Source organism: Hippichthys cyanospilos, chromosome 1 (genome assembly GCF_059441005.1).
Source record: "Hippichthys cyanospilos isolate Australia breed blue-spotted pipefish chromosome 1, RoL_Hcya_1.0, whole genome shotgun sequence".
NCBI classification, from domain to species: Eukaryota; Metazoa; Chordata; class Actinopteri; order Syngnathiformes; family Syngnathidae; genus Hippichthys; species Hippichthys cyanospilos.
The window spans coordinates 30,232,050-30,246,853 of NC_142369.1; the positions used below are offsets into that span (position 1 = coordinate 30,232,050).

General features: G+C 37.6%; 1 protein-coding gene across 2 annotated transcripts in view; it reads right to left on the reverse strand.

Annotated features, from left to right (window-relative positions):
• Positions 1-14,804, reverse strand: part of galnt9 (polypeptide N-acetylgalactosaminyltransferase 9) — a 70,338-nt gene that overhangs the window by 19,378 nt on the left and 36,156 nt on the right. For both annotated transcript variants that reach the window (XM_088424815.1, XM_088424826.1), the window contains one exon: positions 7,546-7,663. In XM_088424815.1, coding sequence (XP_088280941.1) covers positions 7,546-7,663 — 118 coding nt within the window. The remainder of the gene's footprint in view (positions 1-7,545; positions 7,664-14,804) is intronic.

Consider the following 14,804-nt stretch of genomic DNA (forward strand, 5'->3'; position numbering starts at 1 on the left):
ATTCATTTTTACCCACACTCTCCGCAATTGGAGAGTCATTGTTCCACCTCAATGCAGAGTCACAGTCCAATAAACAATTTTCACACAAAACCACATCACATGGGAAACAGACAAAGGACCAAATTCCTATTAAAAAGCAAAGTTTTGCTCTGCTTAATTTACAAGCTAATGCGTTTTCTTGACTTGAATCTCATGTGGTGATTTGCATTTACTGCATTTTTAGGACATGGTTGGACTGACCCTTGGTATAGATCAGTGAAAATCAAACAACATTTGCCAAATTTGGACAAAGAAGGTTTCGGCCTCACGTCCCTGTTGATTGGCCTCCCTGAGCCATTACTTGATTGTGGCTTGTGTTTTCCAATGAATCCTGGGAGGTTTAGTTGTCCAGTGCGATATGCCACTTGCTGAGTCACTCATGGCATACAAGTTTTACGTGAGTGACCAAACAAAGCACATGATATTCTGTATACTATAAATGGATATAGTTTACTCTGGGCCCCTTTCTGGAGCCATCCTGGTGGTGGGGCTCGATGGTGAGTATCTGATTGCCAGCCCTACGCCCATGGGGACCTGGCATGGCATACTGTAACCAAAACAGGCGATATACTGTAGGCCTCCCACCTTTCCAACTGCAGGAGTGACCGAGGGAGTTGATATTGTAGACAACTGGGTGCCGGCCAAAGGTGGAAAGAAGCCTTGTCAGTCCCAGGTGAAAGAAACACTTTTAGGGTTTTGATGTCACCTCTCTGGCAGTTGGTTTGCAAGACTGAGAAGTTCCTACTAGATTTATCCTGACTCACCTTGACATACAGCTTGGGCGTTGGTACCAGTACATTTGAGAGGGGCTGGACTTGTCCCTTCTAGAGTTGCCCACGGTGAGAAGCGCCGACCAGAGTTAGATTTATGTTCCCGTCAGGCACTGCTAAAATACATTGGGGTTTTCCCTGGTTAACAGAACAGGAGCATCCCTCTAACTTCATATGGGGGGGATGGGTACTAACTGTGCATTTATTCACCCATGAGATCCATGAAAAGAGTGCTGGCTAATGTCCTCAAAGTCAGAAAAGACTCAAGTCCTATTCTCCTACACTTCTTCTTGAACACGATTGGCAATCTTGACAATAATATTTAAATCTGTCTCTGTCAGTTTGTCACAACCAGGCAGTCTTGTTTACTACACTAAAAATTTACACATCAAGGGGAAATTTGATACAAAATGTACTAATTTCATCAAACACCACCGAATAGAGATTAATTGAAAGATCAATTCACAATAAACTGTGAGTTGAAAGTTTCAATTTCTTTTGCTAACCTATCTTTGTATATGGTGCCTTGCCTTAAGAGCAATGTTCAGAACAATGAGGATTTTTAAAAATTACAAGCATGTCTGAAACCTAATTCATGCTTTTTCCACTTAGGTATGTTCCACTGGATATGAGTCCTTATCTAGTCAATTTGTGCAGTCTAAGCTTTGTGCTATTATTTAATTGAAGTTGCTTATTCTTGCCATTAAAGTATGCAGTACTAAGACCACTGCATTTGATTTGTCAGCCCAAAACAATATAGGATGATGCCTTTTACTCAAAAAGAGTGCAGTGCCTTCTTTCCTGGAGCAATTTTGGAAAGAACACGCAACAGAAGCAGAATCTTGTGATGAATCATGAATACCATCCTTTCTTGTATGGACCCTGTCTTTCATCAGCCCCCCGTACTCACCTAGTGTTTGTGCAGACTTGTTATTGTGAACTATTCTGGCTAATTGCTTAACTTGTTCTTGTCAATCAAGGATATCCCAAATGGCAACTCCTCTCATTTTGCACTGTAATGAGTTGCCTGAGACAGCTTGGATTTCCAGGTGAAGATATGCACTCACCGCAAGCCCATATTTATTCCATTAGCTGCCATAGAAACAACCAAATCAAGTGGACGTTTGCTGCGCTTTTCAAGCATGTACAGATGATAACGTGCACAATTTCAGCAGCGTGTGTTTCAGTTTTTCAGTCAAGACACACATGAGGAATAGGTAATTGCATTTTGTTGGATACATGAATCAAATGCAACCAGCAAATGTGCATATTCACATGTAATCGATTACACAGTTGTGTTAAAAAAAAAAAGAAGACAGTAGCACATCACACTGTTAAAAAATGTTGATGTAACGCAATTCAGCAGATGTCTTTGAAGTGATCTTTCTCCTATAGATGAATTGCCTTTACTGAATGGGAAAAAAATGGTAACCACGGGGGTCCTTGGTGCATTAAAACTACGATAATATCACAGTGACAATCAAAAGGACATGTGAAACTGGTGTATTATGAGGTATTTTCGACGTAAAGGAACATCTGTTCTCTTTGGAATAGAGTGTTTGTCGCTGAAATGGTAATCAACAACCACAAACATCACTTCACTGAAGCTGTTGAAAAAGAGGATTGTCAGCAAGGCATAAACCAGCCAACCTCTACAAGTAATTTTTCAGTTGTCTTGTACTTGAGAACATATGGATGGCATGTAGTGATTATATTCAAGGAATGTTCATGGTAAGAGTAATATCTCTTTCACATGTGACAAGCATAGGTTGAAAGACTTTTCATGATTTTGATTGTCAAAACGTAAAGGAGCTCTTCATGTCTTTGCCTCACATGAAGCATTAAATTCAACTGCACATAGCAGGAATAGAGCCTTTGGGTTGGCTGTAAATTTGCATAGAAATACATTTTCCACATATCCTTCAATTTCTGGAAATCTAACTCTGCATATTTTAAACATGGTTTCTGTTGATGCCTTTGGGTTTTAGTATCTGTTATGTTGTAGTCCAAAGCTTGGAACATAGGAAATGCTTTGAGAATGCTGTGACAAATATGTACATTTTACAAATGAAATCATATTTAAATATATCTTTATATATGCTTTCAAATATTAGATTCGTAGTTAAGGATTTATGAATTATAAATTTAGCTTACATCAAAACCTTATTGCTTCATTATATTCAACAAAAAATGTTTTTATTGATTTAAGTTTAATTACCATCCTTGCCATAGTTGAAAAAAAAGAAAAAAGAATGTAATTGTTGTTTAGGTATGCAAAGTATCAAACCATGTGTCTTAAAATATTTAATGATTCACATATTCTGGTCTTTTGTATACAAGGAAAGAACAGATCAAATTTGAACTATAGAAAAAAGTCCTGATGTTCAAAAAATTAAGCTGATCTGTGTTAAATATTAACTTGTCACTTTTCCATGTCTATACAGAAGCGACACTTCTCAGTGATGGCATGACCGTCTTTTAAGTGTACCAAATCAGTACAATTGGTTCATTTAAAAGGATGGTCCAAAAGATTCATCCAATCCTCCATTCTCTGAGTGCTTATCGCTGAGAGAAGAACGAGTGGTGGTTCATAAAGTGGTAATATAGAGAAAGTAGAAATATTGTCATTCCTTACTGGCGAATCATGACTCTCACGTTCAATACTGAACTGGTAATTGCAGCATGTTCACTCACTGATTGCGTTTTCATGCAATCAATAACCCTTTAAAAAAAAAGGTCTATTGGCAATATTCTGGTCTTTAAATGCCATGTAAACACATGCATTAACATAAATAAGCTAGTGTTCTTGTTTTGACAAACACAAATAAGACCCTTTAGTTATCCCTTTTCTAGCCTGAATATATGGTCATGTAAACACTTTTGGGTTACTTCCTTGAGTGTGACAAGTTTGTGTTTTGTATATGCTCTGTCTACTAGAAATCTGGGTCTCTTCAATACCAAAGTACTAAAATTCACCAAAGTGACCAAAACAACATGGTGGTGGTGTGTGTGTGTGTGTGTGTGTGTGTGTGTGTGTGGGGGGGGGGGGGGGGGTACATTTTCCACGTACTGAAGAGTAACTCGAATTTAATGATATATCCGCAGAGTAAGTAAATGGGGGAAAAAACTCTGATTCAGCATTATGCCACGCTTTTGGAGCGAGGAGGAAACCCATTACTATTACTCTTCGTATTATCGTACGATCAAGTGCGTATCAAGTGTGTATTTTTTGTAAAGCTCCCCTGGGAAAGCGAAAAGATCCCATCAAATCATTATCTATAAAATTTATAAATGTATATGTATGTAAAATGTATCCTTTTTTAAATCAACAAAAGAAGAACTCTGTATAAATCAACCAAGGGTTTATAAAGGTGATCAATTAGTCTGTAACAGAAAAAAATAAAGTGCATTAAAGTACCTCAAATTAAAAAAAAAAAGGATCTGTCTATGTCTATCTATCTATCTTGTTTAAACTAGAAACATTTTGACCAGATGAACCATTTGGTGTTGAAAATAAAATTAAATCAATAAATGATAAGAAATGTAAGTAGAGCTAGAAAATTCATAGACGAGCACCAATATGTCAAACATGTTCCCAGGGGTCATACGTGCTCTCCTGGCATCACATTCTTGGAGGGACAGGACTAAGGGGATCCCCACTATTAACATGATGCACATATGACTACATGTAGCCAGTGATTCGTTCGCAAGATGTAAACAGATCAGTGAGAATTGACAGGAAAAGACAAATATTCATTCATTGACGTGTTTGTGAACCCCAATGGTATTACAATGCACAAAGAAAAGTCGCGGCTGACGCTGGTTGACTGGTCCTAACAGAGGGAAGAACAAGGAACTTCAGAAAAATGATCAGTTCACTCAAAAGATTCGTTCTTTTGAACAAATCACTCATGACTAACAAAACCATACATGAGATACAGTATGTCTACAAACTTCATTTTCAATCATGTTGGGGCATAGTGTAAAATGCTAACAGAAAATGATTCGCAAATTATTTTCAACCTACTGTACTGTATATTGAATTGAATACATAAAGTTAAGAAAGTTTTGGACTACTGGCAGGACAGCCTTATACACTTATAATACATGTACAATATATTTTGGCATTGTTTTGCTATAAAATAAGCAGGGTTATGCACTGACAAAGATCTTGCTTGCATGATAAGCATAATTTGTTGCAGCAGAACCTGATGTACTTTTCAGCATTTCTGCTATCACTCATACGCAAGTTAACACCCCGCCAAAAACATCACGGATACTGGCTTTAAGCTTGCACTGGTAACAGTACAGATAGTTCTTTTCCTTTTTGGCCCGGAGGATATGACCATGATGCTTTCAGTGAACAACTGAATGTGGACTCGTCACAATATTGCACACTTTTTGTCAGTCCATCTCACATTCCGGGCGTTGTTGGATTTTTCTTTGCGTGGTACAATTTTTACCTGCATTTGTAGATGTAGCAAGCAATTCTGTTAACCTACAATTTCAATTTGAAATGCTCCCGAGCCCACATGGTAATATCCTTAACCAAACTCCATATACCTCAGCTCCCCAAATATAAAACTGATTTTTTTCCCCGAAAATGAAGGCCAAATGTATGGGTGCGTCCTATAAATGCTAATTTATGAATTAGATTTTTTTTTTTTTTTGGCGACACCACTCAAGGTTTCCACTTTAAAAGTTCACCTGTCAAACATTCTAAACAGGTGTTTATTGAGTATTTATGGAACCATCACTGCTTTTTTGTAACTTGTTGCTAGCACCAGATTCAAAATAAAGATTAATTATTTTGAAGATTACATTTATTTATATATTTATTTAAAGATTACAAAAACAATTATAATGATCAGCTGGATCAACCTCGTTGGTTTAGTGAATTTTAGAGAAGAAGGATTGAAAAGGGTTCGCAAATCTTTGCATCGTGTTTACATGTATGTTTTGTACCAGGGGTCACCAACGCGGTGCCCTAGCCCCCAAGCATCTCGAGTAACCTGCAGGCCTATTCTGTAAATACAGTAGCTTACAAGTGAAGGAACATTGTGGTTTTCCAGGAATTTAACAAAAACAATTACAAATATATTACATATTAAACGTTTACATATTTGCTACAGCTGTATCTTAATTACTGCCTGAAATCATTAACATTATGTGTTTCTTCACAATCAAGGATATAACCACGTATGCACATAACTGGTACACAGTTTCTTAATTATTGCCTGACATCTTTAACATGATCTGTTTCTTCACAATCGATATAACCATGTTTGCACATCACAGGTGCAACAGAAATCACTGATGTGTATTGTTATACAGTTTACTTTGCATGTCTGCGTAATCTACCTTACCCATGACAACAACCTCAGCTGAACATTTTTTTCCCCTTGAAAAGCAGCTCCAAGGTTTGCCGTGGCTTGAAGCAAAATTTAAATGTGGTGCAAAATTGACTGCCCGGGTACTCAGCTAGCAGACAAAACCAGTGCATTCGATACAGGGTTGAAAATTTTCACTCATCTTTTATTTGATAAGTATGAAAAGAGCATGTGCATGTAGCAGAATGTTTAGCTAAGAAATAAGCTAATCGAGAAGCAAACTGCAGAAGAAATGCAAGCTCTATGTAATAGTTTTCTCCTCAACTTTTAAAAGGTAAGCACACGTGTTCCATGTCTTCCTGTTCTGAGGATATTTATTTGTTTGTTTAGTAAAGTGGCTTGGACTGGCTGTCGGGGCTGCGTTATCATTCACGTGAAGGAGGTTATTTATCTTGTTACTTTTCAGTGGGTGGAGAATTTTCCTTTGACATCCTTGGACTAATTAAACTGAGTCCCGAACAAACCATAACTGGAAGAATTGTAAGCCTTAAAAAGGGTTCTCGGATATGCGATAGTGACTGTCATGGTTTCCATACGCTTTGAAGTCATGAATATACAATTTTGTGGTTTCCCTGCTAAATAGCACAAATAGGACACGTACAGTGTGTAGTCAATGTAGTCAAGACTTTTTAAAATTTTTTTACCCTAGACCACAACTCTCTCCCCTGCATCTCTCTCTCTCTCTCTCTCTCTCTCTCTCTCTCTCTCTCTCTCTCTCTCTCTCTCTCGCTTTCTCTCTTGTCTGCGCGTCAATCAAATGCACCAAACAGCAACACATCCATTGAGAGCAGAAAACAAATGAAAATAAATGTGAAAAAAGGTGTATACTAAATAACGTGTTACATAGTTATAAAACTTTTCGAGGACCCATGCTGCTAATATGGGAGCGACGCCGAGAAGGCTATTGAGGAAGGCTGTTTTTAAGAAAGAGAGAGTGCATACCTAATACAATGTCCTGGTATGTATCTGACTAACCCATGAAAAAAATGATCTGAACACCTGGATATAACATTATGATACAGTACTTTGATTACTGATTTCAGAAGTGTGTATTTAACTAGTTGCGCTTTATATTAGTACCAAAGAAGTAACTCAGTTTCAAAAGGTTTGGTTTTCCCTCTTTTAGACGCTTTCCAAATTCCATTGGAATTAGGGTTTGTTACTGTCAATGCTTCAGCATTAGAGCAGGTCTGCACCCAATCTAGGTTTTTATTTGAGACAAAATAACTTTGAATGCTGCTGTTTGACATTTTTCATTATATTAAAATGGATATATTGCACTGTTTTATTCAAAATTCCCAAAATGAATTGATTTCAAGTCAGCTTTGCTGTGAATCCGTCATTACCCTCATGCCAAGCTCGATGTTCTCTCCTCCATAGACCTCCATCCCAGGATCCAGAAGGCCAATCTCTCCGAAGTATTCACGATCTACCACGAAAGAGCAGCCAATCATTGCTGGGGTTCTGCAATAGAGAGATGACAGAATCACTGTGCTAAATATGATCAGGGTGTCCTACTTTTGGGACACTTCCATTAAAAAGGTATTAGGGCAGTGTGGTCAATTCCTTTTATTTCTATTATTGACTTTTAAAGAGACAAAACGCTTTTAATAGAATCTAGCCACCTTTTATTTGAGCAATGACATCAGAACATGTGACTAATAAGGAGTTATAAACATAATTCCCCAATTAAGTAATTGACAACCGAATGGAAATGTACATATAGACTGATTTTTATCGAAGGTAGAGAAGATAGTCTCTTGACAACATGTCACATCTCCGCCCCATTCGAAGTGCATAATATCACTTTAAAAAGTAGCACAACCTAGAAATGACCTCAGGTCAGCATGGTCAGCAAACATTTGAGAGTATTCTTAACAAAAGTGGGGTAACCCACTTCAACAACAGTCCCTAGGCTTCTTTTACCCCACTATTATCTGTCAGGTCCATCCTTAAGTGCTTTGGGACAAAGCCCCATAAAAGGCACTCTCTTCATTCAATGCACTCAACAGTTATTTTTTTCTCTAAGTGGCTTGCTATATTCTATTCTCTGAAAAAATACGCTGAGTAGCTTCATCTTATAGGGTACAGCACGCAAGTATGTATCTTCGCACCACTCCCCAATTTAAAAAATGAAAATGTAGAATATTATGAAATGACTGCTAATTCAGTCATGAAATAGAAGAACAATGTGTTATGAATCAGAAAGAGAAAGGCACTTGCACTTTTGGAATATACAAATTGAAATAGTCTGGCCACCACTGGGGTAAACTCATTGAGTGGAACCAATTCTCCTAGAATTGTTCAGACTTTAAACGAGAGCAATCTTTCGATGCCTGCCATGTGTAAAAAGCCGCTGGACACGAATGAAGAAGAAACAAATGGAAAATGTGTCTCCAATGTGCAATCATACACACCATGCAGGACAGAAATAAAACGCCACCGGAACAGATACCAAGCCAGCGAAAAGAACAGTTCGTGAACAGTGTAGGCACAGTTACCTTTAAAAAGTAACTTTGTTTCTGTACTAATTACTTGATTTCAAAAGTAATAAGTGACCTCATTACAATGGTTACATTAAGCAAATGTCAAGAGTACTGCTTAAAATAAAAGGGACTAGTTTTGCCAATAGAGTACTTTAATGGGAGTGCATTTTGTAAAGTAACAGTTCAGGCTTTTATTAAAACAAAGAGAGCAATTAATAAATTGTTGTTGTAATGTAAATTAAAAACTAGTCTATGGAATTCACTGAACATAAATTGACTACCTTTTATTTAAAACTACTCCTTCTAGACTCAACTTACCCTAAATAATTTATATATACTGTAATGGAGTCTTTTTTTTGACATGACATATTTAACTGTGATAATAAATGTTAAATTTTACTGTGATTTAATTTACAGTATTAAGAGTCGGCGTGTTCAAGCCAGTTCACTCTGGTTTACGAGCATTAGAATATTGTGATTTTCCAGGAATTTTACAAACATTCATCCGTGTTATAGAGTCGCTTATCCACACAAGGGTCGCAGGCTTGCCGGTGCCTATCCACACGAACTTCGGGCAGTTGGCGGAGGAAAGCCTGAACTGGTTGCCAGCCAATTGCAGGACACAGAGTGATGAACAACCATTCATGCACCCAATCACACCTAACAACAATTGAATATGTCCAACACGCCTGTGGTGCATGTTTTTGGAGTGTGGGAGGACGCTGGATAACACGCAAACTCCACACAGGAAGGCCGGAGCGATAGTGGATTTGAACTCGGGGGCATACATGCTAACCACTGTTCCACCGCACTGCCTGCATTTTACAAACAAATATACATACTGTACCTATTACATTTACAATACAGAACACTTGATTTGCATATTTACTACAGCTGTTTCTTGAGTATTGTCAGAAATCATGAACATGATCAGTGTCTTATCATAAAAGCATATTGATTGTTTAACAGTACCATTTTGACGTAGTTTGAGCAATGATTCCTGTGTTGGATCGTCTTCATGCTAAGCTTTCACACTTACCTTTTTGCCGTGATGGGTTAATGAACCCTTGTGAAGTGTATCGACACATGGGCAATCTGTATTGATACTGTGTTGGCACTGTGCCACTTGAATGGGACACGAGACCTGATGGAGCTTACTTGCATTCCATCCATCTATCTATTTTATATAGGGCCACAGGCATGCTGGTGCCTATCCCAGCTGAGTGGGCACTAGCGAGGCACACCCTGAACTGGTCTGCTTGCCAGTCAAATGTAGGGCATTGCACCAAACGTATAAACAATATTATTTATGCTTGTATTGCACATTATATTGTATAAATTCTATTTTAAACCAAGTTTTAATTATACTTGAAATATAATGACAAATATTAGGAACGTGTCAATGTGAAACTCAGACACATGACCTGATAGTTCTTACTTGAATTGCACTTTTAAACAATATTATTTTTGTTTGTATTGTATCTTGTATTTATTCTCTTGTAATCCAAGTTTGACATATCTATGAAATACACTGTCAATAAATAATATGAATATGTCAATGTGAAGATAAGAGTAAGTGTCATGAGTGCCCCTAAACAGACTTGCGTCCCTGACTGGGTTCTGTATAGCTGCTCCCTGTCTCCTGAGTCTCAGCTGGCAAGCCGTTCTCTGTTGACCATCTGCCTGTTTTTCTGGACTGCAATGAACAAGTGGCTTTTCGATCTTGCCTTTCTTTTCATAATCTTGGATCCAATCTCCTATTTTTATAATATATAAAGATACACTGTTTATCAATTTAACTCCTTAATTCGAAACTTCAAGCACACAATTTTCGTGGCATAGCTCATCTTATTGGTTGTCTCTCCTGCAATTCTCTCAAATTAAATCGGCCCACACAACATCAGTCTTCTGACGCACCACATAGTCAATGGTGACTCCCATATGTGATTTCAACCACGGTAATGGGTATACCTGGCCCAGCGCACTGAAGGGAAAATTAGAGTGGCCAATTAGGTTAGACATAAGGATAAAAACAGGAATATAAAAACACTAGCTTCTCTGATACACTCACATAATGATCAAAAGAGACAATTTGAAATGAGTGTGTTCCCTTTGAAGGAAGGCCAGTTTAAGAAAGGTTTTAATTCCAAATCATTTTTGTTCTCGTTCATTAGCACTAATGCAAATTTACTGAGCAGTTACACACTGTCTCTTTGGCCCCTATTATTTAGATGAATTTGCTGAATTTGTTGCTGACCTGGTGACCCGCGGAGATAATATATTAATCAAGTGTGACTTTAATATTCATATAAGCTCCCCATTGAAGCCTCTTAGCATGTTGTTTTAGACACTAATGAATATTATGCCTGGTAGTCAGGTCAGCAATGCTAATGGGAATCTGTTCTTTATTGCATTTTGTGAATATATTAACTGTTAGATAAATAAATACATTAATTAAAGAAATATTTCTTGTCTCCCAGGTAAAACAAGAAGCATGCCATTATCATGGTAATAATGTAGTGTTAGGGCAATCCGGAGGATTCTAATCTCCAATGCCATGGTTAATCGGGACATCACTGCTATGGGTGACCACTTCTTTTTGAGGTTTTGGCACGCAACCATCTCTCTGACTATGACCAATGTCATCATTAGAATATAAAACCACTGCACAGTCTAAACTGTTATCCACATCTATTGCTTCCTTTACTTATTTTTGTCCTATTCATAGCCTCACAAAAACACCACTTCCCTTGACTCTACGCTAAATTCAAACAAAAACTTAACCTGTTCACAGATAAGATGCAAGTACTTCAGCAATCACGCAGGAGGCTTGAGTGCCAATGTCATGTGACCAATCTTGAAGAATTCTTGAATGTTTGTTCATATACAATGGGCTATTTCTCAGTGCACACTTATATACTTACTTACATATTCAGGGTTTCTTGAGGGGGCTGGTGCTGTACAAGGGGGGAATGCGGGTGGTGAACTGATATTCAGCGTATCTGTGCTGATTCCTGGTCAATAGGTACAGTCAAGGCAGGGGTGGCCAATTCATCGCACACACAGACCCTACTTCTTCTCTCAATTAATGACACATATTAATGTTTGTGAAGGTGTGCGGTTGGGATCAGGGGGTTGATAAGGGTGGGGGTCACCTGTCAGTCAAGCCACGCTGATGCACGCCATTTTATTTTAGCAAGATGGGTTTGGGTTCTCTGTCCTCAATGTGCCTGCACGGAAACTCCAAGATGCATCTGATGTTTATTGTGCAAGTGAGGGATGTAAATGTACTTGCATGTGTTTGTAGACACCAAGGTCATTATAGATAACGAAAACAAAAAAGGCGGGAAAAACTAAAACAAGAAACATATTGCTAATAAAAACTAATAAAGTTTAATTATAATTCCGGCAAAACTGCTCCTTGTTAGAGTCTTTGTAAATTAATCTAATGCATAAGACTAAAAAACAAAACAAAATGTTATCAATTAAGTTTTGGCAATGGCGAGAGATGTTTTTGTTTTTTCAACCTTTTCGTGTTAGACTGCTCGGTCATTTATAATAGGGAATTTATAAATCTTTTAACCGGGAAGTTAGGAAGCTTCTTTATCCAACGGTTGAGCCATACAGTGTTTTTTTTCTCTCTAGAGCTTAATGTGCCACCTCTGTGCAAAATCCTTCTTCATAATGACAATAAAACTGTACTTGATAGAGAAGCTTTATCCAGTCGGTCCCCCTAATTCAGCTCATCGTTTCACTCGTTTTTTTTTCACATGAAATATTTAATTTGTTCAGGGAGGCATGATGCCTTCAACCTGGTTAAAACCTATGATTAGTGAGACAAAGATAGGCACTATATATTGGTACTTACCGCTAAGTGTGGTTGCACTCCCAGAACTTGAGGAGGTTTCTCTTAAAAATCTTTTAGAATTGTGGCCTTGTGAAGTGACCACATAGGGTGAAACTATCATGTTTTGGGGTAAAACTAGTACAAGCGAAAAGCAGCAATAAAGGTGAAAAACTTTACTGTTTAGAGTTATGACAGAGTGTATAAATAAATAAATTAATATATATATTATTTTCATTTTAATATTTTGGTTTACTTTAAATTGCTTCTAGTAACATGATCGAACTTAAAGTCAACATTTTGAACATACTTACTGTGCAATTGTCTATGTATTTACCTACAGACAGAAAGTCCATTTCTGGCATGCCATTTACATATACTATTGCAAACATCTATTTTGTGCAAACAAAAATGATTCAAACATCAGTCTGTCCATTTACATTAACACACGATTCATAGGAGGAACCCAATTAAATTAGTCTAACCTCTGGGCCCCTCTTAATTTGTTCCAGCTTTGATGTGGCCGAAGGGAATGTCTTATGAATAATCAGTAAAATGATTGCAAGTACATGGTTTTAGGCTTTTGTTTTTTTTTTTCTTTTGTGTTCAAACGGCACTGGCTGGCCACACAGGTTCTGTTGTTGATGGGAAGAAACCTTGTGGAACAAGTGGGTGAATGATTTCCAATAGGAATCCACATAGCTGAAATGCTTTACCCTTGAGGGAACCTGTCCATAACCAGCAAATTGCCAATTGAGAAACATGGACCACCTTTGCCATGCCCATAGCTTGCTTTATCTGAAAAGTTGAAGTATAACAGAATCATAACAATCACACTTTTCCCCAAGCAGGCCATAGGACTTGAGGCAGGGAGGTCTAAGAATTTTGTTTCATTATTGGCCAGTCTTATCTGCATCAGTCTATCACTGCCTTACTGAAAATAATTATTGGTGCACAGGCCTATAGCTAATATGTCAATGTTGCTACACATGGGTCCCACAAAGTGAATCTGCAAGTGAGGCAACGTGTAAAAATGTCTGTAAAATCTGTGTATGTTTGTAAATAATGAGAGCAGAGGATATAGCAGTATACTAACACATGGGACAGTCTGAATGCCAAGCATATGCATCAAATAGCTTACCCTAATAACTGTTGGGCAAGTTACTTCAAAATTCTAATACATTATTTATTACTTATTACTGTCATTTCAATGCAATTACTTACATTAAAATATTACTATATTTGAAATGTAAGGCATTACACTACTATTGCATTACTTCTAAGTTGCTTTCCCTAACATACTGTAACTGTAAATATGGATTTGCTATTCTAAATGTAGCTCATTACGCTCATTACACATCCAGTGGAAGGTTAGCCCAAAAACCGTATAAATCATCTGTATTGTGTTGTAAGCCTTTTAAGACAAGATACAAAATATTTTTTGTATTTTAATCCCTTTACTACTTAGCTTCAGAGTATAGGGATGCATTGTTTATGCTTCAGGCAGAAACAATTACTGAATTCCACAATTTCAATGTAAGTATTTAAATTCAAGTTCAGTCGGCTAGGTTAGGGAAAGACTCTTCCTTTCTACTTGATATAACAATGATACTCCGGACTATGGCGTAGTGTTGACTCATTATTAGCATAGCACATAGGCGTAACAAGCGGTACAACGCAACCAGGAGCCAGGGTTCCCATTGTGCATACTATGACAACCTACAGGTAGCATTAAGGCTCAAAATAGTACAATAGACGGTTTCGGTGGGGCTAATGTTAGCAGCTCATCTATATCTTTGGTATTGTGTTTAATGTACTGTTTAACGTGAGTTTTTGTATGCTTCATCATAATACACATTGACCATTGACTATTTATAGACTAAAGCGATAGTACAGTGAAGATTGGTGTTAGCTTGCCTTACCTTGCGATTATTGCTAGATTCGAAATGCTGGAAAATCCACTGTGGAAAGTGGCAGCATATCTTTTGAATTCGACATACTCCGCCACGAGTCTCCTAACCTCTTGAGGTCGAAGTGGAAGCCCTGAACGAGAGAACGCGAATCGTGCCTGCTTTATTTTATTCCCACTCTCAATCCTCCTTGTTTTCACTCAGCTAACTTCACTATGGCCACACTCTAAATGTTTTGTCAAATTACTAATGCTATTTCGCGAAGTTCTTTAGGTGTCATTGTACCTAACTAATATATTCTTGTCTTTATCTCTGACAAACTGAAAGTATTAGGCAGATATCCATCTTGTCTATATTCAACATAT